The 26,812-nt window shown below is 47.6% G+C and overlaps 1 protein-coding gene across 5 annotated transcripts in view; it reads right to left on the reverse strand.

Annotated features, from left to right (window-relative positions):
* The window catches only part of LOC142818179 (protein Aster-B-like), a 335,181-nt gene that overhangs the window by 95,386 nt on the left and 212,983 nt on the right, over nucleotides 1–26,812 (reverse strand). For 3 of the 5 annotated variants that reach the window (XM_075916429.1, XM_075916428.1, XM_075916426.1), the window contains exon 1: nucleotides 13,366–15,515. The exons of the other annotated variants lie outside the window; for them this stretch is intronic. In XM_075916429.1, coding sequence (XP_075772544.1) covers nucleotides 13,366–13,823 — 458 coding nt within the window. In that variant the 5' untranslated portion in view covers nucleotides 13,824–15,515. Of the gene's footprint in view, nucleotides 1–13,365; nucleotides 15,516–26,812 lie in introns of those variants that run through there. 5 annotated transcript variants of the gene reach the window in all.

The raw sequence follows: 26,812 nt of genomic DNA on the forward strand, positions 1-26,812 counted from the left end.
AGAGAATGAGAAAGCTGAGCCAGCCCTAGAGCAGGTAGCACATAGGACATGCATTTGCAAGTCAATATAACAACACAAAAGGCTTGTGCAATTTACGGCTGCATATACTGAGCAATCACATAGCACGGAGGTGACAATCTGGTCACACTGAACAAGTGTATCCGTACAAGGGATGTCAAGTCCCATTTAATCAGTTAACCGGTTAAATGGATAGTAGCCAACAAATATTTGAAGAATGTAAACACGCGCACAAAAGAGAGAAATTATATAGTGCACAAAGAGAGGTTCAAATCAGTGAGAATTGGATGGAAGGGAACATTTAAGTAGAACATCAGGGAAAAAAAACTTCCCAGCAGTGAAAACTAGGGAAGTGTTATCACTCAGCATATTTATAATTTTACTAGAAAAAAAATCACTAGTAAATGCACAACAGGAGACAAATCCTGTATTCAAATGAAAATGGATGAATCACCTAACACCATAGGTCTCTTCCACCTCTACAGCAAGAAGGTCTGTGAGTGTTCTGTGATAGCTAGCATGCCAGTTCCTACAGCCAGTTAGTAACAGCTGACAGGGAGTCAGAGAAGAATCTTTAATGTTAAGAGTTTGTGGCAGGTTTGGATAATTATGAGGGCTGGTCGCCCATCATCACTCAACACTTTCACACTGGTTTGCTCCATTGAACTATGTATGACCCCAAAACTCCCCAGTGAAACTCAGCCAAATCCCCGTGTGATTCTTTGAGTTTTAAAAAGAAAGTCTGGCCTGATTCTATCCAAACAATAGGAAGGTCTCAAGACTGCAACGCTAGGCTGGAATCTTTGCAAGAACAAGTATTACATTTCTGCTGCTTCCGGTTCCACGTACGAGCAAAAACATGTGCAGCATTTGGGCCATTTTGCTTTCTGTTCCCGCAGTACAAACTATTACTCAGTTCATATTAAGAGGAAGGATGGCCAGGGGGTTAATGTGTTGATCCAGGACTCAGGAGATCTGAATACAATCCCAAATCTCTGCCACAGACTCACTAGATGATTTTAGGCAAATCACTTAATCTTTCTGTGCCGCATCTGAAAAACACGGATAATATTTCCTTTCCTCCGGCCTTTATACGTCTTGCCAATTTAGGCTACAAAATGTTCAAAGCAGGGACTGTCCCTTACGGTGCATATACAGCACAGAGCCAATGGAGCCCTGATATTAGCTGGAAACCCTAGATACAGGTCGGACCTCCCCAGTCTAGCACCCTCAGGACCTCACTGGTCCTGGATGAGGGATTTTGCCAGACCAGGGGAGGGCTTTCAGGCCCCCCTGCAGCCAGCTCCCCACCCGCCTACCCTTGCACTGGGCTTCCCAGCTCACCCAAGCAGCACAGTTGAGTCATGCACCGGGCTTCCTGGCTCCCAGCCCTCCCCCCAACCCTCAGAGCCCAGCTGGGCCGCGGGCCGGACTCCACCTTCCCCTCTGCAGCGTGCCGGGACACTCTGATCCTGGAACCACCATGGTCCTGCTGGACCAGAGAGTCCCTGTTTACAGAGGTGCGACACAAATAACAACAAAGAACGCGTTAGGACCTTGCACACGTGTGTGCTTCAAACAGGTTGGGCCGTTTCCCTGCTCAGCTGACAGAAGCCAAAACTCAGCAACATCGAGCCTCCCACAACTTCACTCCTGCCATGAATGTGTGATCACAGGCCTCTCGGTGACTGCGCATTTCCTCGTGGCTGACAGCAGAACACGTAAGCAGAACAGCCACAGCTTGGATGGACTGAGCGGCCTCAATGACCTTGTTTCAAGCAGAGGGCACTTCCTGCAAACCTCTTTGTGCTTGATTTGAATTTTAAAGGGGCTGAATAGCACCAGCATGGCAGCTCCAGGCCTCTACAAGTTTCTGACAATGCCTCAGCCTCCAGCACACGTCTTTCTTCACAGCACTTGATGTGTCACCACCACCTACACCAGGGATGGCTGAAACCTTGTGAACTATTTTCCATGAATTCTTGAGCTTTACAAATCCCGTCATCTTGTCATTTAAACCCAGGCACGTTCCTCTGTTTGTGCCCCAAAAGGGTTTCAATTAAAAGAACAAATCTAGATACAGGGACATCTATGCTCTGTATTAGGGACAGATGAGCCATCCAAAAAGCTGGACTGGTTTAATTACGTGACCTACCATCTCTCCCCCCCATATTTGTTTTTCACTCAACCAGTTCTCACCTCTGTTTTTCTAGCAGGACTTCCCCCTCTCTCTGCTTCTGTTATTCCCATCTTTTTCTTCAACAGAATGAGAAGATAGCAGAGGTCGAGCTGCATTTTCCAAACTGAAATGAGGTAACCAGGCCTCATTCTATGCCTCCTTAACACATGGGCAGAGCGGCTGCCGTCAGTGTGTTACCACCTGATCAGAATGACAGTGATCTGAAATTGCCCAGCACCCGCTGAAAGGCAGTGTGGGTCACAAGACTATCATAACCAAGGCAGTCTCCCAGGATACGGTAGTTTCCTAACTGCACTTGCACACCTTGAATTCACGGAGTGCGGCACTTGTCCCGCAATAGCGCTTTGACTGGATGCAGAGGGCGTGCAAGGCTCTCTCAGCCACTGTTGCCTGCAATCAGCTTCTCACAGTCAGCGTTGCATGCACTTCAGATGCCACAGCTTTGCATGAGTGTGACTTTAGTAATAACAGTCGAAAAAAATGATGCAGCTGGAAGTCAGCAGAATCTGGCAACCCTGTATGTTGCAAAATGTCTTGTGGGCCACACCCAGAACCCCAATGGCCGCAGGATGCCCATCACTGGTCTAAAAGGAAACAATTAGTAAAACAGAACCTTAGAACACAGGAGCAGAATGTTTCAGAAGCAAAAGAAAAGCTATTCACTGACATACGGCATTCTCCCGGGCGACATCTACACTATCCCCCACTGGCAGGTATGTAATGAAAGACACATTGCGTCCATGCTGCAGCGCATAGCTAAGCATGTCACTGAAAGGCTCTGGCAGAGGGGAAAGACTGTCCATGCTGCAGGAGCCTTTTCCTGTTGCTGGAATCCTTCCCTTCAACGGGGAAGGTCTCCAGCAGTGAAGCACGGCTTAGTGCATGGGTTCCCAAACTGGGGGGCGTGAAGAAATTCCGGGAGGGGGGGGGCGTGTGAGGTGACCCAGCCTCCCCATTAATCTTCCCCCCCACCCACAAGTTTTGCTGCTATTTTTGTTTTTCGGCCCCAGTCAGTTCCTTTTTTTCCCCCCCTTCCTCAACAAATTTTGCTGCTGGGGGGGGAGGGGGCATGAGGGTTTCTCAAAAATCAAAAAGGGGGCGTGATGCCGAAAAGTTTGGGAACCACTGGCTTAGTGAGTAGAATACCATGTAGGGTGTGTACTCAGGTACATGTCCACACCCCTCAGGTATGTCTTTACTTGCATAAGCTGTGCCTCATCGTCTACCGGCACTAGGGAGCCTAAATGGGTATGCACGCCACACACCACCAAAAGCAGGGCTCAGTTTAGGTGCACCCACAGTCTCTCTCCCTCTCTCTCTCTGAAAGCACATCTTACTGAGATTAGGGCTGCTTTTTAATTGAATAATATTATTACTATTACTATTATTTACTTATTTAACTGATGACTCTTGCAAAAAAAAGTGAAAATTATTAAAAGCTGGTGCATATAAGTAACTATTATAGTAAAAATTACTCTTCACCATTATGCAGCACTTTTTACCTGAGGATTGCAAAGCACAGGATGCTCTCGGGATCCCTTTGCCTTCTGAAAGGCTCTAGCATAAACATAGTAGCTGTTTAACAGCCCACAGCTACACCAAACAATAGTTTAGAACAGCAATGGGCGATGGAGGCTAGCAAGTAGGCCGCATGCATGGCCCTCCATCTCAGTGGGCTGCAAGACTGTCATAACCAAGACAGTCTGCTGGGCTAGGGTATCTTTGGTACCTACACATTCGCACCTAGAATGTATGGTGTGTACAGACTGAACCATAGCAGCACTTTGACTGGATGCAGGGGGAGCTTCTGGCTCTCAATCAATGCCGTGTGCAATCAGTATGCACCTTGCTTCATATGTCCTCGCTTTACGAGCATGTCACTTTAAGTAATGCCAGTAGGAACAAAACTACACAGATGGACACCAGCGGACTCTGGCAACTCTATGGATGGGCAACAGTAAACAAAATGTTTCACGAGCCATACACAGAACCCTGATGGGCCACACACGTGGCAGGTTTCCCACGGATTTAAAACGCAAAGCTAAAATGTTAGGGGGATTTTAGATTGGCAGAATGTGATTCAGCACACTGGATTCTGGCTAGGACGCACTGATTCTTACAGAAAGTGTCCTGGAGACTTTTCAATTACCTTGATGGCTTGATCCTGCTGTTGAGTGAGCATTCAGGATCCAATCTAGCAAAACATTAGTTATTGAGACCCAATGAAGGCCTATATTCACATGCTACACACTAGTGTAATAATTGTGCAAAACAAGCCTTGTGAGGTACCATCTGAAAACCAACGGCATGCTGATCAGTAGGGAAACAAAGCAAATCTGCATTTCAGTATATACAGGGGAGAAGAAAGGGCACTTCCAGATTCTATGTCACCTTTCTCCTCCTTGAATACAATTACATTTAGGGATAAAAAGTGAAGGGCAAAAGACATGCAGTCTCTTAGTGTCTGTCTCTTTAAGCAGCTCTTTTACCTAAAAAGACAAAGGAAGCTGCCCTCTGGACTTTGGAGGCAGAGCCTGACTTGGGAACATGTGGTAAGAATCTGACATTGAACCAAGTCTAGTTTGTTACGCCTTAGCTACGAAGAAGCATTTTATTTTCATTTCTCAAGTAACCTCTTCTGACTAATACTTTGCACTTGTACTCACTTTTAGAGTTAAATAAACTTTATTTAACTATTTTGGAGTTAAATACACTTTTTTGTTTATGCAAAACTAATCCAGTGTTGCATTTAAACTGAAATGTTTGGGTAGTAAGTTAAAGAGCAAACTGTTGTATATTGACCACTTCCAGAGGCAATGAACCTGTAAATATCTGAACTGTCTAGGAAGGGAGTGTTCTAGGGTCACCCTACAGGTAGCAACCAAGGTTGCAGGAAGCCAGAGTGCGACGGGTGCATTGCTGGCAGGCTGCTGGCGTCAGAGGTGCTAGACTTGGTTTGTGGCTATATACACAGACGCTCAGGGAGTGACCTGCATGCTGTTTGTGAGGCTCGGGCTGGCAGTTTCAGCAGCAAAGCATTGTGGCGCACCCCAGGTTGCAGGGCAGGAGGTGACATAGTCTCTCAATGGTCTGGATTGCACCCTGGAATGTGAAACGCCCGAGCAGTTCTACTGACTTCAATGGCACTGTGTGTGTGCTTAGATCGTATCACTTTCTTAAGAGTTTTCTGGATTGGAGACAAAACTCCTCAGTGCCCTGCAGAACCAAGCCCTGCGGCACATTTCATCTCACAGTGTTTTTTCGAGGAGAAATAAATATGATAAACCTAATTTTATAGATGGAGAAACTGAGACAGGGTCAAATTGATCACATCGAAAGTCACTGACATAGCCAGGCATAAAATCCATGCTTCCTGACTTTCTGCCCTGTATCCAATTCTGTTGGACCACACCTCCACAAGTGGAAGCAAGGTTCTGGGCTATGATGCATCTGAAAGATGCTAGCACTAGCACAGCACCCAAGCATCAGTTCAACCCCAACAGGGAAACCTGCTACCTACTGAATGTGACCTGTAGCCTCACCTTATTGACGTCGAGCAAGATCTCTCCAACAGTCCAAATTTATCTTTACTTAAGGCCCAGAGGAAACTGACATGAATTCACAAAGCATTTTGGTGTCACCTTACTTGCCTTTTTTGTTCCCCCTCCCCCATCACCACATATTTCAGGCAAAAAATGTCACCCCAGCTGTAGCCACATTCCCTGTGCATGTTAGCTTGAAATGAAGAAGAAAAATACAAATTTTCAACCGTTTGCAGGTGAAAATCGAGCCAAACAAAAAGAAACGCCTCACTGTTTTTGCAGAGTTTTCACCAAGAGTTTCAGCCCTGAGCAACCGAAACTTCAGCCCCAGACCTGCACCACAATCCAGTCAGGTCATCACCAAACAGTCCACATCCACTACAAATAATATTCTTATTACAGTCATTTGACAGGGGGACACCACCAATCATTTCAACTCAGAATGCGGTTGTGTGGTCCAATGCATAGGTTCTATTCCTAGGTCTGAATTCTAGTCTTAGCTCAACCACTGACTCACTGTGTGACCGTGGGCAAATCACTCTGGGTATGTCTACACTGCAAACAAAGGTTTGAGCTCACACTCTGCTCTGACCACACACACATCAGTCTGACTTGGGTCAGCAAGCAACTGGAACCCAGGCCCTGCAACCCTGTGAGTGGGGAGGGTCAGAGCCTGAGTCCCACCGTGACTCAGGTCCATGCTAAGAATGTTAAAGACTAGTCAACTATCCAATCAGCATTTGCTTATTGGATATTAATGTCACCTAGTAGACTAGTCAATCTCCCCCCGCGCCTTGTTGCCTCTATGAAACAGAGGCAGCAAAAGGGGGGGGGGGGTCTTCAAAGTGGCAGCGCCACACAGCAGCACTGCCGCTTTGAAACCCCAAGACGGCAGCTGCACAGCTGAGCCTGGGATCAGCTGTGTGGCGGGCTGCCCCTTTAAAACGCCACATCCGCGTGATTCAAAGGGGCAGCCCTGGCTGACCCCAGGCTCCCCACAGCATTTCCCCAGGACCTGGGATCAGCTGGGGAGTGAGAGTCAGATCAGCTGTGCGGCCGCTGCCCCCTTTGAAGCTGCTGCCTCCACGCGATTCAAAGGGGCAGGGGAGCCCATAGCTGAGTCCCCCGCTAACCCCAGCCTCCATGGCTTGGAAATGCACAAGAGCCCCCGCTGTGGACTCTTGTGCATTTCAAAGCAGGCACCTTCCCATTGGCCCTAGCTGTACAGGGAGTTCCCCCTGCTGGGAATTTCAAAGGAGGAATGCGGAAGGGCCTGTCAACTAGTCAATTAACCGCATTTTAACATCCTTAGTCCATGCCCTACCATTTTGCAATGTAGACACAGCTTAAGCCACACACCCAAGTCAGAAGTACATAGACCAGTATGGATGCATTAGCGTGGCTAGTGAGACCCAGGTTCACAATGCAGGGTCCACATTCAACCACAGACTAAGAAATATCAAGACCACAAGCCCAGGTCCCATAGACCTGGAGACTTACCCTTCAAGGTCTGATACAATGCCCAGCCCCGCTCCAATGTAAGTCTATTTGACCTGGCCCTCAGCCCCTCTAAACATCAGTTTCCCTTCAGTAATGATGTTTACCTACCATCACCAAGGGTTCTGAAGTAAAGAGATGAAAATGGGCTAGACAAGTGCTAAGCATCATCAATAGTATTTCCCACAGCTACTACCGAGAAACTAGCACATACCTTGCTGTTCATCTGACCTTCCTGTCATGTCATTCTACCTGCACAAGAAACAGGTCAGAAATGCATCAGAAGATTTTGAGAAGAATTTTATCAAGTATGTTCCTAATGAAAGGAAATGGGCAGCACAGCCCTTTAAAGACACAGGTTCAATCAACTGAAGTCAAAAGCATTTCATGCACGTTCTGTTCACAAGGAGAGATGTGTGACGTGCCGCAAGATACGCTACACCTTCTCTTCCTACATCCTCATCAAGGGCAAGTTTCAAAAGTGTTGATTCCCAAGGTTAAATCACAGAATTTAAAAGTCCTGCATTTAAAAGCCCACATTTCCAAAACGTAAGAGTCATGTTTGTAAGTAGGGATGTTAATTAACGTGTTTTTCTGTAAACAGGTAACTGCTGGATTTGGTTTTTTTTAGCGGTTACATCTTTACATGTGGGGGGCAGGCGGGAGCTGGTCTTCGCAGGGATCCAGCTTTTAAACCGGCTCCCCAGGAGCCATGGCTTCTGCCTCTTCCCTTCCCCCGCCCCCATGTCTCTGATAAAGAGACAACAGTATAGAAGGCTGGTGGTCCCAGAGGAACCAATACACATGGGGGGAGCCAACTTGAAAGCCACTTCCTGCGTATACTGGCTCCTGCCTCACGAATACCTCCTCCCCTCCCCTCCTGCCTGTCTATCAGAGGCAGCAGAAGGGGGGCAGAGCTAGTGCTCATGGGGAGCTGCTTCCTGAACACAGGATCCTTCCTGCCCCCGCCCATGCTGTTACCTCTGTGGGAGGTGGGGGGGGGGGGAAGGAGGTGGATCCATGCAAGCAGAGCCAGTACACACAGGGAACTAGCTTGAAAGCTGGCTTCTCGTGTACCGGTTCCTTCCTGCCCCTCTGACCCCCCGCAATGCTGCCTCTCTATCAGGGAGGCAGCGAGGAGCAGGGAGGTGGCTCCACGGGAGCCAGCACATGCAGGGAGCCAGATAAAAGCTGGCTCTCCATGGGCACCAGCTCCTGCCTCCCCTCCCCTTGCTGCTTCTGATAAAGAGGCAGCGGGGGAGGGGGCATTTGTGTAATCATTAGAATTAACCTATAAGCTCAGGCTTTTCAGTTAATCGCTAACAATTACACGCTAACATCCCTATCTGTAACATGCACATAAATGTACAGGTCTTATTTGATCAGTCTTCAAGGGAGAGTTAGTACAATATTTTTTCTTTCAAATAAAACATAGAAAAGGGGATGATGCAGACAAAGAGGAGATACTGAATATGCAGAAAAAAAACACAAAGTGTAACATGTTAACTTTTAATATAAAAGTCAAACACTACAGTACATTATGTAACTCCCCTTGAACTATTTAAGTAGGCTGCTTTTTCATCAAATATGGGGGGGGGATTCATTAATATTTCCACCACATAGCATAGCTCTTATATCTTTATAGTATCTATATGGAACTGGAAAGATTATGCATGGCATCATCACCCTACGTAACAGAAGAATAAATGAGAATTTCCAGATACACACACGGGTAAATTAAACTCTCAGCAATAGCAGGTTAAATTCAGATTTGCAGAACGAGTCTCCCCAACTCTCTCTCTTGCTGCTCAATTATATTAAACTTCAAAGCAGTTGTATGGATAGCTCTTTCAGTCACATACGGTTGACAGGCTGCTTAAGTACCACTCCCTATCTTACACAATGGTGGCTGCAAGCAAAACACAACAAAAATCAAGGGACAAGGCTGCTGTCAGAAGCATGGCTCAAATACAAAGAGGTTCTGAAGTGAATATATACAGTGAACATAACTGAAACTGCCTGAAGTTAATCCCACTGCTCTGTGAGGTTCAAGAGCTACAGCTAATTTTAGTTTTGATATTCTAAATCCTCCCTAGCTCTCTAGCTCTTCCTCTCCCCAACAACTGTAAAATAAACCTTTTCCCTGCAGACTGGTAGGAGGTTGGAACATTGTTTCTTGCTCTAACACACAGAGGACGGGATGAGGGAAAGAGGGTTTATATTACAGATTTATATTTTTAGGCCAGCTCTTTAGCCCTCATTTTCACAATCGGTTCTGGAAATATTCTAATCAATAGTCTAATCCCAGGGGATCCCAGGGAGCAGAGAAAGAAGGAAACCAAATCCATCACCAGTGTTCCCTATACACTGGGCACATGTACAGCGGCTCAGAAGAGATTCAAATGCCACCCAGCTGATTAGCAGAGCACCCACAGCTAGTGACATCATAATATGACCTCAGAATGTGATATTACTGTAAAGAAGCATAATTATGTGATGCAACAGATTTGTCCTACAAGTGGGTAACAATGAATTCCCTGCCTACTAGTCAGAAAGGAGGCTGACAAAAGTCTGTCGCTCTGTGCTATAACTCTACTGCAGGAAGAAATCGAGAATCTTTCATAAAATTGCTCCATGAGAAAATCTGCAGTGACCTTGATAATCTCATTTGTAACTGGAAACGGTGACTTTTAGCCATGTAGGACTGAAAGTTATATTGGCCTGCCACTTGCTTGACGATATAGCTTCAAACACTGCCAGTCCAAAGCTGCAGTTCTTCCTTAAACAAGTGATAAAACTATTCCTATAATGGCTTTTTGTTATGCAAGTTGTACGCAAACCTACACATTAATAATTCTTACACGAGTCTGACAAACACCCAAGGACAAGGAAACCTGTGTTTCAGTCTTGGATCATGCACATAATTCCATTAACTACCACTAAATGTGGCTAGGAGAAAACAGGCCCTGAAACATCACTCTTAATATATCCCTCTGGGCCTAGGAATTTCAGCACACCCAGCAATTAAAAGTGACTGTTCACATTTCCAAGACACAATCACCGTGTTTACAGTTGGATAAAAGGGAACAGCGCAATAGCCTAGAAAACCAAAACAGTTTTACAAAACTGTACACGATATGGGATCTTTTTGCCCACCACTAAAATGCAGTCAACTCTGAGAAAGAAAGTGGTATTTTATACATATTTAATAGGGAGAAGTGCAGAACAACTTCTCCTATTGGAACTATGAAGGGGGAAATGCGGAAATACAGAGCAAACTGGAATTTGGCCGGCATACTTTGGTCTAACGCACTACTCCTCTGAAAGTGCCTGCCAGAAAATCTTTCAACAACACGAGTGCTCAGGTCCTGATTTAGGCTTCTCGCTAGGGATGTAATAATGTAACTGGTTAACTGATAAGCATGAGCTTATCAGTTACCATAAAGGTTACACACTGGTTCCCAGCCCTGCTCCTGGGGAGCCAGCTGCCACCCTGTACTGCTGGCTCTGTATCAGAACCCACAGCACAGGGCAGCAGCCAGCTCCTTGGGAGCAGAGTCAGGAGTCAGCATAGAAGCCGGCTTTCAGCGTGCACTGGTTCCCAGGGAGCTGGCTGCTGCCCTGTACTGCTGCCTCAGTGTCACAGGCAACAATGCTGGGAGGCAGCCAGCTCCCGGGAATAGGGTCAGCAAACTGGAGCTGGTTTAAAAGCCAGGGAGCCGGCTTCCACCCCATGCTGCAGGCTCTGCAGTATAAAACTTATATTGCACAGATCACAGCACAGTCAGCTCCTCTGCGGCTCTGCAGTACAGTTTGAACCTCCCAAATCCGGGACTCTCTGGTCTGGCAACATCCGTGGTCCGGAAGGAGGGATGTTGCTGGATAAGAGAGCCTTGGAGACAAGGAACACAAGTCAATTGGGAGTCCCCCAGGCGCTGGGAGCCCCAGCTGGGTTGGCAGGGACTGGTCCTGCAGTGGGTGGGGAGTCCAGACTGGGGAGCCCCTGCAGCAGCTGAGAGGAATCCCCAGCAGGTGGGAGTGGGCAGTGGAGGCCAGAGGGAACTCCTGGCCCCAGCCTGGAACCCCAGTGGCAGCAGGGCCAGCAGGAAGGCCTGGCCTAGGCGGGAACGCTGGCAGAGAGGGGCCAGCGGTGGCTGGGAGAATACCAGCCCAAGTAGACTGACCATGTGAGTCCCGGCATGGGGACCAGCAGCAGGGAGGGAAGCCCAGTCTCCAGGGATGCCCAAAGCCCAGAGAGGAGCCTTGACCTACGCCAGTCTGGCAAACTCGGTGGTTCGGGACCATTCAGGCCCTGAAGGTGCCAGACCAGGGAGGGCCAACCTGTATAAGCTTAATACTGCAGAGCCCGCAGTGTGTAACCATGTAATCACTAAGATTTTTAACGGTTACATGGTTCCCTGATTAACCGCTTTTTAACATCCCTGCTTCTCACAAGAAAGCCATCACCTACAAGAATACGGTGCCCCCTCATATTGGGACCCTGACTCACTGCTAACTCAGAGGGAAGAGTGACACCTATTGAAACACAAAGATCACATCTTTCAAGATCTCCAACTCTATAAAATCTCTTGAAGTCTCACATCACATCCTATTGAGCTTTCGAAATCTGACAAGACTGCAGCCCAGTGCACTGGCCGACGTTTCAGTCTTTACGGATACTCTGATATATTGAGGGTGTGTCAAGTATAGTTACACTATTAATAGACAAAATAATGCACAATAGTGTTCATAGGGCAGTGCAAAGGCTAACAGGAGAGAGTTTTGTACACTAGATACACACGCTTACAGAATTTATAACACGTCTTGCTTGCTTTGTGGAACTGCTAAACCATTATGCAACTCACCAGCCCTGCCCAATGACATATATGGCAGTGCATCTATAAAAGGTTGTTTTTTCCCCTAAAAAGCAAGGCAAATGATGTAGAATTTTCATATATTAACAAATTGCCATTTTATGTCATATGTACACACGTATAAACACAAGCTATGTCTGTATTTGCACATAAACACAGAATTACAGAAATTAGAGATGGGAAAGATGGCACTCGTCCATCCCTGGGTCCCATAGCAAGATGTTTTCCTGATGCTGCATGTTCCAGTGCTTTTCCATATAACAAATGATCATCAACAACCCAAACCAATAAAAAAATCACTTCTCATGCACCTTCCATGTAAGAATCTTAAAACGCTTTCCCACACACTAATACAGCAAGCCATAAAGTAAGGGGCTAATTTTATTCTTCCAATTCCTGCTTTACACATGGGGAAAAACAGAAGTTAGTCCAGCATGTTGGGAACTTACATCATGTACAAATTCATTTTAAATTACAAAGCCATGTTGCACTGAAAAAGGTGGAACCTCCCCCATTGGATAAAGTTCTGATTACCTTGTGTTTTGGTTTTGAATCGCAGGCATTTACCATCTAACGTATATTTTGCAGCAGGATTTGATTTTAATTATAGATAGATGGATTCAACTTGAACAGAGCCACACACACCCCTTTGCAGACCAAATTTCCTCCTCCAGGGCACTGTCTCTTACAGCAGTACATCATCTAATAAACCATCTTGTTAGTCTTTAAAGTGCTACATTGTCCTGCATTTTGCTTCAGCTCCCAGACTAACACGGCTCCATTTCTATCGCTATTCAGCAGTGCTATGGATCCCTGAAGAAGACTTTCCACTAAGAATGCTGGGGGGGGGGGGGAATGCTGTTCCCAAAACCAGCAGCTACAGCAAGAGTCTCTGCCTGCCATGGAGCTGCACGTCCCCCGGAGACATCCCGGAGAGCGGCTCTTTAAAGCACAAGTTCAGCGGGGCCAGGATTCAGCGCTCACCCCTCCAGCCAGGAGGAAGGACCGCTGCGTCGCAGTCCCGGTGCGCAGATGCCCGGGCTGGGAATGGAAACCGACAGGATCCCTCCCCCGCCCCTGGAGGCTCCATGAGCACTCGGCACCCTGCAGCGCCTTTCCCCGAGCAGACAAGCGTCGCCCCGCGGGCAGGGTAGTGCCTCCTCCCCGGCGGCGCGCGGCGCAGAGCGCTGGCCCGGCGGAGGGTCGCTCGCCCCCAACCTGCCCCGCGGCTTACCAGGCGAGCTTGAACCCTTTCATTAGGACAGTCACGAAAACCCGGTGCCCGGCTCCTGGTCCGCCCGCGGCCGGCGCCAGAGGTCCCAGGACATACTGGAGCAGCCGGGGCAAGAGGCGGCCCCCCGGCCAGCGCAGTGTCCCATGCGCGGCGCCCTTGCGGCAGGGAGGCAGCCGCGTCCTGCCCTGCCCGGCGGGACCCCGGCTGCGCGCCCGGCTAACACGGGCCCCCGGCGCCGGCTGCCGCTGATCTCTGCTGAGCATGTGCGGCGCCGGCTGCAGGGCAGCGGGCTGGAAAACATGCCCTGGCACGGCCGCCCGCTCGGCGGTCCCCGGAGCGCAGTGGGGCGGAAGCCGGCCCCGTCCGCTCCCCTCGGGCGCGCAGCAGCCGGCCCGAGCAGTGCCGCCCCCGACAGCCCCCGGAGCGGCGGGGGAGGGCGGCAGCGCCCAGCTGAGCATGGGCCGCCCGGGCGCTCCGGTTCCAGCTGCTGCGCACAGCCCGGAGCCCCGCCGCGGGAGGAGAAAGCCACGAGGGCAGCCTTGGCCCCGTTCTCTTTATGCGCCCCTAGCGCTGGAGAGGGAGCCGCCAACAGCCCCGAGCGCCTCGCTGCAAAAGTTCAAGGAGGTTCGGATCCAGGGTTTTGGGTTAGCCCGTGAGGCGGGGCAGCCGGGGAGATTCGGGGTCCCACGCCCCCCGGAGCGCTCCGACCTGGCAGTTTGGTTCAACGCCATCTCCACATTGCGCAGCGCAGGCCCAGCGCTCCACGCCGGAGTCTACGGCCTGGCACTGCAGAGGAGCAGCCCGGGGGCGGGAGACCTGGCCCCTGTTTTAAAACACAGAAGCAGCCCCACAACGGAAAGCCTGAGCCTCACTGAAACTGAAGGGGGGTTTTCCAGGAAGTCACAACTGTAGTACCCGCATGTGATGAAAGGCGCAAGGGATTTTAGCAGCGAGGAAACCAGTGCAGGGGGTGCTCTCTCCCCTTCCATTCCACGGGGCCTTACCTCCCACCGCCAGGTCAGCACTTCCTACCACCCTGCTTGCTGCTGGGCTGAGTGTGGACGCAAAGGCAAGAATCCCAACTACTGAATCACCAGCAGCAGTTCCTGCAATATCTTGAAGCCAGCTCTACACACAACAGTTCGAATTCTTCTATGGGCCAAGCGACATGGACAGTGTGTGTTAGGTTGACCTAGCTACATGGCACAGGGTGTGACATTTTTCACATCCCCACACAACCCAGGTAGGGGCAGGCAACTTGTTGCCACCTTTCAGAGAGGTGAAATCATTTCATCCAAATCTACCACCGCAAGACTGTCCATCCCCCGGGGAGACTTTCTCCTGTTTCCGTAGGAGGGTGGGGAAGCACTGGGATGGGTTCCCTAGGGGGAGGGTGAAATCTTCATCCCTAGAGTTCTGCTTTTAGCAGGGGGTTGGACTCAATGACCTCCTGAGGTCTCTGCCAGCCCTAGGACTCTGCCTGAATCATATGCTTATCCATTGAGACACTAGTCTCGCTATGGTAGCCCATGTATTTGTGAGTATGATTGGCAGCTGCAACTCCTGTCTAAGGAGGAAGCCACGCACTCTGAAAAGTCCTAACTTGTGTAAAACACAAAGTCTCCCTACCTACATTGGCGCTTATTAGTGAGATGTTACTGCAAAAGAATGATTGAGCTAATTTGATATCCAATCTGGGGAAGTGGTTAGTACGGGAAGCCTCAATCTCTTTTAAATTAAGGCAAGACTAAACCTCAGGGTTCCATATCTGCTCAGATGAGCACAAAGAAATTGGGCAACTGACCCAAACTTTTCCTCAAGTATCCTTCCGGGTCTAACAAAATGAGAAAAAGTTCCCCATTTCAAGTCAGGCTGAGAGAGCCTCTCTTGTGCCCACCCAGAAACCAAAGATAAGTGGAAATTAATCATGATTGCCAGGAAAGAATTTCAAACCACAAGATAAGGCTGTTGGAGACAGAGGGGAGAGCTCAGCTGAGTGCTGGTATCTGTGACGGAAGATGCATTCTGAATCCTCTGTTACATCAGCCAACACCATAACTTTTTGGTACCTACTTTGGATTAAAGCAACTAATACAGAGCCTGACACTGTACAGTGCTAAGCAGCCTAAGTTCCCAGTGGCTTTAGTAGGAGCTATGGGGACACAGTACCCATAGGGTCAGATTCAATACTGAGCAGGGCAGTATTCCTTGTAAATTGAGCACTGGAGCGGTCACACAGCAGTGGCTGCCCCACTGATAAGCAGAGCGTCCATAGCCCGCAGCATGTGTTTCTACTGGTGGTGCACATCTATTCATGCCTCAGTGCACATAACAAAATTTATCCCACACTTGGATGGAAAAAATCGGGGGACATTGGAGCAGGATTGGACTTGGACTGCACACTTTAATCCAAGTATTCCCAAACGTTGAAGGAATTTGGTTCTGAACTGAATCCCATAGTTAGCAAACAGATTCCCTGAGTACTTCAGTTTCACAAAATACACATCCTCATGCCACTGCAAAACTGCAAAGAGTGAGGAAATCATCATTCCCACCCTACACAACTTCCAATCCAGCAACCTCCCTTCCCCGGCTAACGAGATCCACAGCTTGAGCCCATCTTAGTTTCTGAATGGCTTTCCTCTCCCTGGAATGCTTTGAGTCTGTGGCCTGCAAGCAGTTTTGGAGCCAGGCAAACTGCAGTGCTGTAAAATGGGTCAGGAGATTTCCAAATCTGGTGAATCTAGGACAGAGCGCTGCTGCAGAGTCACACCTTTGGAAATGAGAGCTCAGGCGGGGGGGTGGGAAGCTGAGCAGGAAGCCACGTGCTGTTTTATAAGAACACTTTAAGGTCAGGAAATGATCAGGAGCGGGAAAGGCTGAGGGGAGGGGGGAATAGAAGCTGCAAACTCTGGCAGAACTGACTGCTCTTTCGGGGAGAATTTGGCTGGCATTTGCATTCTGGCATCCCTGAAGGGTGTTTTGACTGAGGGGCTGCAGCTAGCCAATCGGGTTATCCCCACTGTCATTGTTACAGTGTTGTCTTCAAGTCGTCATTGTCCAGTCCAAGTTGAATCCCAAGTCACTACCGTTCAAGTCTCAAGTCGAGTCTCGAGTCCCTAAAGTCACTTTCGAGTCAAGTCCCAAGTCGCATCTCAAGTCTTAATTTAAAAAATGTCAAGTCACTTTTGTACAAGCTGTCAATAGCGGCATTTTTGGACAATTGTTTCACCAAGTTGATTTAACAAAATTAGCAAGTCTCAAGTCACAAACAATGAACCCGAGTTGAGTCGCCTTGTGACTTAAGTCGGACTCGAGTCAACAACTCTGAATTGTTACTCTCAGGTCTGCACTCCCAGTGCCTTCTCCCTCTATGTCAGCTAATGCTGCAAGGGTGAGTCCTCTTCTCTCTGCTCCCCCTGTGCCCAGGCACACCCCAAAGAAAGGAAGTCATATTCCATATTAAGCTGGGCAACATAAAAGCAAGGGAGGATGGATAAGGCACAACAACTGGAATTGCCTCCGCGGAGCTGAACCCAAGGGTTAGTGTCTACTGGCCTATTTCAAAAAGGTGGAGTCAAATGAGATTATCCACCTACTGTTCCTTGAACATCTACTCCATTAAACGGGAATGTAGGATAGTTTTGTGATTGAGATGTAGCATTGGAGCCCAAGACTTCCAAATTCAGTTCCTGGCTCTGCCACAGACTTCCTGTGTAACACTAGGCAAATCACTTAATCTCTATATACCTCAGTACCCCATCTGCAATACAGACATCAATACTTCCCCTGCCTCACTGGGGGTATGTCTACACTGCAGAGTTTTTTCAGAAAAACAACTGTTTTTCCTAAAAAACTTCTTTTCTGAAAGAAGCCTGCAAGAGCTAGACATAGCCTGGGTGCTGTGGGGATACATTACCTAAGGAAATCTCATGAAGGCAATCTCTCTTGTGGAATTTTGGTGCTTTTTCTTCCAGCCAGAATCAGGAACTGAAGCCACACACAAAACAATTAAAAAACAACAAAAGAAAAACCTTTTCCATTACTTTTCCATTATTTAAGAAAGGCTTGGAAGTTCTGGCTGGTACAAGCCACTCAACGGAGTCTGGATTCTTCCTGAACCTCACCTATAAACTATCAAATCCTCGTCAGCCTGCAAAACTAGGCTGGAGTGCTTGCAAGTAAAGAGAAGCTAACTCATTCCTGCCCTGTACCTGGTGCTAAGAGTTCAGATTGGGTAGTGATTTACACTCACTTTGCTACAGGTGTAAAATATCTGTAAAAACTGAGAAGCAAAGATGGAATTGGACCATCACCTCTTCCATATTGCATTTCTGGTTAGGTTTCAAGACACAAACCTCTCCTTGCAGCCTCACAGCACTTAACCTTCCAATCCTGGATGGAAGTCATCATTGCAGGAGTCACCGTGGAAATAAAAAGCTTTGAAAATAGCTTTTCAAAGTTATAGCTGGATCTGCTTCGATAAAAATAATAGATTTTTATCAAATATACTTGAACTGCATTTTTTTTCATTCTTTGCTTCAATTCAAAGTTTAGGTTCAGTTCGAATCCCTGACACACACTGTATTAGTCACTCCCCTGCAATCCCAGTTTGAGCAGCTGCCGGCTAATAAAAGGCAAGGAAATAAACAATCTCTAATCCAACGCGCTGAGATACAGTAAATGGGCATCTTTTCTGGCATCATTCATCATTCTAATTACAGTGCATAACAGAGGAAAACACATCTCCTGCCAGATGGGATGAGTGTATCAGGTGTTTAACTCCTCCTCCCCGGCTTCTTCCAGGATATTCCCACTGTATACTTGCAGTACAGAGAATAAAAACTCTGCAATGTCAGAGGGCATTGGGTTCTCCATTATCAGTGGACTCTTTTACCTGGGATTTGATTCCATCTCCACCCACTGTGTCCTGGCTGTGCATCCTTACCGCACAGTGGGGCTGGTTTTCTTTGCTCTCTTTGCTAGGTGAACTATCACCCCCCCCCCACCCTTTCCTCTCATTCAAAAGCAGGGACAGATTAAGAAGGGCTGCCATTTATAACATGACAAAATTCTCTGTACTGAAACAAAATGCTATTCTCCTTTGATAGTGTTACTGGCCTAAGCAGATATGGGAGAAGTAGTAGACATGATATACTTTGATTTTAGCAAGGCTTTTGACATATGTCATTCTCATAAACGAGGGAAATGTGGTCTAGAATCGAGATGAATTTATTGTAAGTGTGCAGCTGAATAAAATACTTTACTAAAAATGTAGCTATCAGTGGTTCACTGTCAAACCTGGAGGACATATCTAGTGGGGTTCCATAGTAGTCAGTCCCTGGCCAGGACTATTTGGTGTCTGGGAGGTGGGCTAACGCCCGCCCACATCTAAAGGACCTCCTCCCAGCCTGCGGGGAGGGTCCACAGAACCCAGAAGAACCAACTAATTACTGGGGACAAATAATGAGAAAATAGGGACGGGTGTGAGGGTCAAAGGGCTAAAACGAGGGAACCGGACGGGGATACCGAGCAGAGAACCCTGGAAAGTGCCTCTGCTCCCCAAAGGTCTTAAGAGAGCCAACGGACGCTGCCCATTGGACCTCTGCCCGGATACGTGAGCGGATACAGCAACGGAAATAGGCCCCTCCCCCGCCCAACCTCTTCTCCCTGGTTTTATAGATTGCCAATTTGGCCATAGCCAGGAGGAGGTTGACCAGGAGGTTCCGCGACTTTGTGGGGCCATGGATGAGATGTGCGTAAATTAAAAAGTGGGGGGAAAAGTGCAGTCAGAACCTCAACCCTGGGCCAGGAGCTGTTCAATATGTTCCTTAATGGCTTGGATAAAGAAATGGAGAATACACTTACAAAATCAGCACATGACAACAAGCTGGGGAGAGGAGTTTCAAGCATTTGGAAGACAAGATTAGAATTCAAAATGACCTTGACAAACTGGAGAAATGGTATGAAATCAGCAAGATGAAATTCAATTAGGGGAATTGCAAAGTCCTTAACTTAAGAAGGAAAAATCAAATGCACAACTACAAATTGGGGAATAATTGGTTAGGTGGTAATACTACTGAAAAGCATTTGGGGGTTACAGTGAATCACAAATTGAATATGAGTCAATAACATGATGCATTTGCAACAAAAAAAGCTAATATAATTCTGGGTTTATTAGCAGAAGCGCCATCTGCAAGACAAGGGGTGTAACTGTCACACTGATGAGACCTTCACTGAAGGACTGTGTCCAATTCTGGGCACCACCATTTAGGAAAGATGTGGATAAACTGGAGGGAGGGTAGAAGAGAGAAACAAAAATGACAGAAGGTTTAGAAAACCTGACCTATGAGGAAAGGTTCAAAAAACTGTGCATGTTTGATCTAGGGATGGAAAATCCCATTGGTTAACCATTTAACTGATTAAATGGGGCGTGGACATTTCGCCAAGGCCTGGTCCATCACAGACGGGCTGTTCCAGCCAGGGTCCTGCGGGGCTGACGCAGCCTCCTGCCCTTAGCAGGCGGGGAGCTAATCCAGCCCCTACTGGTTAACCAGAACTGGTAAGCCTCATCCATTAAGCCAGTGGTCACCAACCAGTCGATCGGGATCTACTGATAGATCTTGAAGCCTCTGACAGGCGATCTTGACGGGTTTGGCCAAGAGGCTATCAAGTGCCGGCACTTCAGCTGCCTTCCCCCACCCCCACTGCTGTGCAACTCCTGCGCTTTGCCTTGGAGCTGTTCCCCTCTCCCACCCTGTATTCTGTCTCCACAGAACAGGGGTGAGGGGCACAACAGGGTGTGGGATGTTTGCTGGCTGCTTTTGAGAGTGGTGCAGGGCAGCTTAACCCCACTGCACCACCACACAAGAGCCACCTGTGGTAAGCATGTCCAGCTGAAGCCTGCATCCTGAACACCTGGCCCCCCTCTTGCACCCCAAGCCCCTGCCCTAGCCCTGAGTGCTCCTAGACCCAAACTCCCTTACAGAGCCTTACCCTGACCCCACTCCTACAGCCCAAGTTCTGCCCCAGGCTCAGCTCAGAGCCCTTCTCACACTCCATATCCCTTAGCCCAAGACCAGAGACTGCACCCCAACCCTTTGCCCCTGCCTGATGAAAGGGAGAAAGAATGGGGGAGGGGCTTTGGAAAAGGAGGTGGGGCAAAAGCATTTGGGTTTGAGGTAGATCCTGGATTGCACTTACATTCAAAAAGTGATCTTGTGCTTAAAAAGGTTGGAGACCACTGCATTAAGCCTTACCTCATCCAGAGGCAGCAGCATGGGGCAAGAGCTGACTCCCCAGGAGCTGCTGGGGAGCCAACTGCCACCTTATGCTGTGGGCTCTGATGCAGATGATCTCTCGAGGTTCAGTAATACAGTTCTATAATTTTAGGGAAGTTGTGAGGCCATCATCAACCACCATCATAGAATCCGAGAAAGGCTGGGCTAAAAGGGGTTTCAAGAGGTCATCCAGTCCAGCCCTGCACACTGAGGGTACTGCTATACGGCGGCAGGGGGTTTTGAAAGAAGGTATGCAAATTGCATTCTCATTTGCATATCTTCTTCTGATTCTTTTCCTGAAAGAGGTTTTTCCTATATTTGGCCCATCTACATGGGGCCAAATGTTGGGAAAAAACCCTCTTTCGAAAGCCTCCTTATTCCTTGTAAAATGAGGTTTACAAGGGCTTTCGAAAGAGGGTTTTTTCCCAACATTTGGCCCCGCGTAGATGGGCCAAATGTCGGAAAAACCTCTTTCAGGAAAAGAATGGGAGGAAAATATGCAAATGAGAATGCAATTTGCATACCTCCTTTCAGAAAAAACCTCCACAGTGTAGCCGTACCCTGAGGCGGAGCCAAATAGACCTAGAGTCTCCTAAAGCAACCTGGACAGGTGTTTGACTAACATGGTCTTCTAAAAAACCCTCCCATCGTGCCACAAGGCAAAAGCATCACATGGTGAAACATAATCACTGGGCGCTGACATATGCTCTGGGCCAAACCAATTCTCAGGAGGCTGCAATGACAATCCTAAAAGCTCCAAAATGTAGCTGAAGGCCAACCACTCTATGATTAAAGTTAACTTTGGCCTAGGAGCACTGGCCAAAACATTGAGGCTTCAAATCTATGGGGCTATGAAGCAGCGAGCTGGGGTTTGCTCTGTGGTACATCAGGGGAATATCAATTTCTGAGACACCAGGAGTAGCTGAGGGGAGACACCAGCACAACCACAATGGAAAGTAACAATTACTATCCTGTTACATTCCATTGGCGATCTCAGTGTTTGGCTCAGTACAATAATCTAGCCCAGTGTTCCTCAACCAGTGGTCTGAGTATCCTTAGGGGTACTCAAGAGAAGTCGGGGGGGGGGGGAGGGGCGGAGGGCACGTCAACACAACTGAGATTTGGAGAAAAGTGAATCTTTGTTTTACGTTTTACAGCGTTTTATTATTTTGGTACTTTTTACACCCAAACATTTCATCGCCCACCTGGCTACAATTAAGTTGTTTAAACAAATGTGTTGCAATGCTAGAAAAAATGTTGTGTGTCTGCAAACTGTAGGTACTGGGGGTACTTATATATATATATTTAAAAGGGGGTACTTTATAAAAAAAGGCTGAGAAACACTGACCTAGCCTTTTCCCCAGGAATTCTCTCTTTTCCCAAAGCTAAGCAGACAGGCTTAACTCTGGAAGAATTCAACGGTATGGCTACAATGTATTTGAAAACGCACAGCAGTGAGTTTTAGAGCCCAGGTCTATGACTTGAGCTTGTTCTACAGTGCTGTAAACAATAGTACAGATACCCCCATGCCTGGGCTTACGAGTCCAATCCCCATATGGAGCCACAACTGCTGGATTTAGCATCAACGCATGAACCCAACTCTGTAGACTAGGGGTGGAGAACCTAAGGCCCAGGGGCCAGATGCAGCCCCAGGGTTGCCTGGACCTGGCCCCCAACTTTTAGGGCCTCCCCCTGCACTGGTGAGGCCATATTGGCACTCCTGTCCCCCCTGCCACTTCCCTACCAGCCCCTGACTGATTTTTCTGTGGGTCAGCATCCCCCAATTCAAACAAAGGTTCCCCATACCTGCTGTAGACCCAGGGTCTGAGACTTGTTGCTTCAGGTTTTAAAACACTGTGTAGCTGTAGCCAAAGGTGCTAAGAGAATGTAAAATAGCATCCCTCTGAAGGTGTCAAACAAGCCAAAACAGAAGATAAAGGGACATATATTAGATCACAAAGTTTACCACTACCTAGGATTTAGCACTTTAATACTGACATCATTGGAACAAGCGCTGATGTTATTTACTCCAGTGCAAGGACAGAGCATCTGCACCCAAGTTAGTACGGTTAAAAAAAATCAACCACCACATTGTTTCCATTTCACAATTTCCATCGAAACTGATCTGATTTTCACTTTGTATAAATGTTCACAAAAACATACCAGGTTTCCTGTAAATAAAAACCAACTCCAATAAGCCCTTATAACAATGATTTCAATCATGGTTTTGATAAAAATGTCACAAGAAAACCAATTTCTTCATAATTGTTATGATCGTTTTGGAAAAAAAGGCCATTTTTCAAGGAAGCAACTTTTCATTCAGAAATTTCCTAGTTGAGGTCAGTAGGGCTATTCCACATTTACACCACTCTCACTTGTAGGAACTGGTTCACAGTCCCCAATCTCAAGCTTTCTTGATGGCAATTATTTTTCAGACAACATGAGATGCACAGAAATCACATTGTCTAACCTGAGGGTAAATGAAGGTGAGGTATGATAGACAACCGTGAAGCAAATACAGTAACAGGGACAATCTTGTGTTTATATAGCTTCTTCTATCCAGAAGAACATCACAGAATTTACTAACATTCTACCAACACAAGAACTGCAATGAAATGCAGCCACCTCTGGGGTAAAACACTGTAGCAGATTAGCTAGTGAAGAATTCTAAAACTCAGCCAAAAAGAGGGAACATAGTCAAGGAGAACTATTTACTCGGTTAGAAATATGGTAAAGGCCAAGGGTTAACACCCTTCCTCTTAGGAAATGCATCATGGGTTCCTCCACAACCATGAATACTCAGAACTTCAGATATACATCTCATTAAGGATGGCATGTTCTGCAATGCAGCACACGCAGGGCTTGTGTATCTGGTTCAATGCTACTTCAGAGGGTAGACATTCTATCGTGAATATCACTTCCTGCAGCACCTGGTCATTCCCATCTAAACTATGAAGCATTCCAGGAGCAGCTGACATCACAGCACAAAGTGAAAGATCTTCAGATATTCTGAGATACTAACAGTGCTATGGGCAGATGTGTATGCAAATCTCCCACTCTGAACACTGCTGTCACAATGAATGGCACACACATTGGGGCCCATTCCTCTCCCTTCCTTCTCCTCCCTCCCCCCCCCCCCCCCCCCCCGCCCCGCAACCCACTATTATCTATACAGCTGCATTCCTGAAATCTGACAAGCCTTTCCAAGCTTCCAGTCTTGCAGAAAGCTGCACCCACAAACCGGCAAGAGCAAAGACTACAGGCAGCGTTCCTATGAGGATGCAGGAACCCTGCACAAATGAGCAAGTGCCTCAACTCACTTCCCTTCCCCATCCCCTTGTAACAATACATTGCTGAAAGCCATTTCTGATCTGCAATCTAGTTTCTCTAATCCGACTTCTAAAGCACCCTCTAGTGTCTCTCTTGATATATTACAGCCAAGCTGCCTTATCCAGCCTCCCAGATATCCCAGCTAATCTCTGTCCCTTTTGGGAGGGGCAGACAAAGCCAACAAAGGGCAACAGCAGCCAAGAGACGGAGAATTGCTTAGTCCTTTCCTTCCTCTCAAAAATCCCCATAATGGGCTATAGCATAAACTCTTCAGGGCAGAAACAAAGAGTCCTGTGGCACCATAGAGCCTAACAGATTTATTAGGGCGTAAACTTTCATGGGTAAAACCCACTTCATCAGATGAATTGGAGTGGAAGTCATGGAAGCAGGAGTTTATATAAGGAAGAAGTTGCTTGTGTTAATGAAGCTAATCAAGTCAGGGTGGAAGTGGGTCTGTCTTAGCATGTGATCTGGAGATGTGAATACTGATAGAGGGGAAATTGCCTTGGTAATGTGTTAACCAGTTGAGATTCTTATTCAGTTCTAAGTTGATAGTGTTGAATTTGTAAATGAACTCCAGTTCAGATGTCTCCCTTTGGAACCAGTTTTTGACATTCTTTTGCAGAAGGATGGCTGCTTTCAAATCCATCACTGACTCTCCAGGGAGGTTAAAGTGTCCCCTACAGGTTTATGCCTGTTACCATTGCTGATGTCTGATTATGTGGTTAGGGCCTTATGTAGAAACCTATTCTTGCAACAAACCCTGTTGCCATTCTTTCCACATATCTATACTAGCCACACCATCACAGGACCCAACCACATAAGCCATACCATCCTGCACCTCCACTAACATGATATATGCCATAAAGTGCCAGCAATGCCTCTCTGCTAGGTATACTGACCAAACCGCAGAGTCTCTATTCCAAAGGATAAATGGGCACAAATCAGACACTCTGATTCAACTGATGAAGTGGGTTTTACCCAGGAAAGCATCTGCCCTAATAAATCTATTAGGGTATGTCTACACTTGCACCCTAGTTCGAACTAATGCAGGCATTTGAAATAGTCAATGAAGCGGGGATTTAAATATCCCGCACTTCATTAGCATAATCTCGCTAATGAGGAGTAATGTTAGTTTGAACCAAGGGGTTTGGTTCGAACTAACGCGTCCTGGCACGCACTTTCTCTTTCGAAACAGCTGGCATTTGGAGTAACATGCCGGCGAGATCATGCTAATGAAGTGCGGGATATTTAAATCCCCGCTTCATTGACTATTTCGATCTGTATCCCTAGTTCGAACTAGGATGCAAGTATAGACATGCCCATGGTCTGTAAGGTGCCACAGGACTCCTCCTTGTTTTATCAGGTACAGACTAACACGGCGACCCTCTCTGAATCTTTAGAGCAGGAAGAAGTTACATCAGAGCTCAAAGGACAGGCCGAGGGTGTAAAACTTGAAAAGGAACTTAATCGTGGGGCTTGGCTCCTTTCCCCTTGTGCTAAGGCAGCCCCTTGGAGTTTGGGGTGGGAAAGGGGGAAAGTAAAAGGGCGAGTGAGAAAAGGAAGAAGATGCCAAGCAAAGGCACTTACGCACAAGGAGGCCGGCAGCATTTCCATCCTACCTTTGCTGTCGCCATATCAGACGCCTCCATGTTTTCTGCTTGGCCTATCAGTAAACAAGACCATTCAGGGAAGGTGGGGGGGAGAAAAGGGAAAGTCAAAGATGAGGAGGAGGAGACAAACAATTTGACAGGCAGATGAGAATAAAAAGAAAGCCAAGAACTAGCCCCAAGCCTACCTAGCTGTCCCCAGGGGCTGACTTCCCTGCCACTGTCAGCTATCCTGACAAGATTCTGTTGTAGATTCTTGGCTGGAATCCGGCCGGTTGTGCACTGGGAGATGCGACTTGTTCCCTAGCTACCCTCAGACCATCCAAAGGTCTAGCACACTCCCATCTCCCTCTGCATTTGGAGCCTCCTCAGGGAGCATGCAAGCACGCTGCCTTCCTCCTGGACCAGGCAACACACTGCTTCCCCTCTCGAATGCTATGGGAAGGCAAAGCAAGTCCAGGATCCTCCCACGAGGCATCACAGACATGTGGAAGGAGAGGAAAAGTAGATGGATGCTGGGCCGTATGGGAGTGGGATTTGAAGGATAAGGACATGGGGGAATGCAGGGAAGAAGGAGGCAGCTTCTAAAGAGAAAGGTAAGAATGCAGGGGGGAGCTAGACAGGTGCAGCAGAGATAGAGGTAGGCATAGGGGTAAACCTGAGATGACCTTAAAGAAGACCCAGGTTCAAGAAGAAAGTGTGGTGATCCACACTCCACTGAAAACACTCACCTTACAGTAACCCTGGGGGCCTACACTGGGAACTCTTTAGTTCACATGCACGGCTCTGACACTGAGAAATCATCCTGTAAGGGAAATTTGCAACAACAGCTCGAGTGCTGAAAGGCAACTGTATCTGCAGAGGCCCCTGCCTCTCTGAGACAGGCCGTCTGATTGGAGGAGCAGGATGACTTCATACAGTCCCATTCATCATTCAAGGTTTCCTGCCCACAGCTTCTCCGTTCACAGTTGCTGCAGTTTTCCTTTTTGGCCTACTTTACTACAGTAAATCAAGCTGGATTGTATTAGTTGGCCAGCGGATGTGTACAGCTGCTGGAATGCACTAACCCACAAGCAATCCTAGTAAGGGGACAGGGGAAAGTGCTGCAGAATCAGCTAAGTTAAGTTGCCCAGGGTTAGAAACATCAATGCCTGGAAGTCTCTCTGTCTGTCTGTCTGTCTGCTCTCTCTCTCTCTCTCTCTCTCTGTCTCTCTCTCTCTCTCTCTC

This window comes from Pelodiscus sinensis, unplaced genomic scaffold (genome assembly GCF_049634645.1).
Source record: "Pelodiscus sinensis isolate JC-2024 unplaced genomic scaffold, ASM4963464v1 ctg35, whole genome shotgun sequence".
Lineage (NCBI taxonomy): Eukaryota > Metazoa > Chordata > Testudines > Trionychidae > Pelodiscus > Pelodiscus sinensis.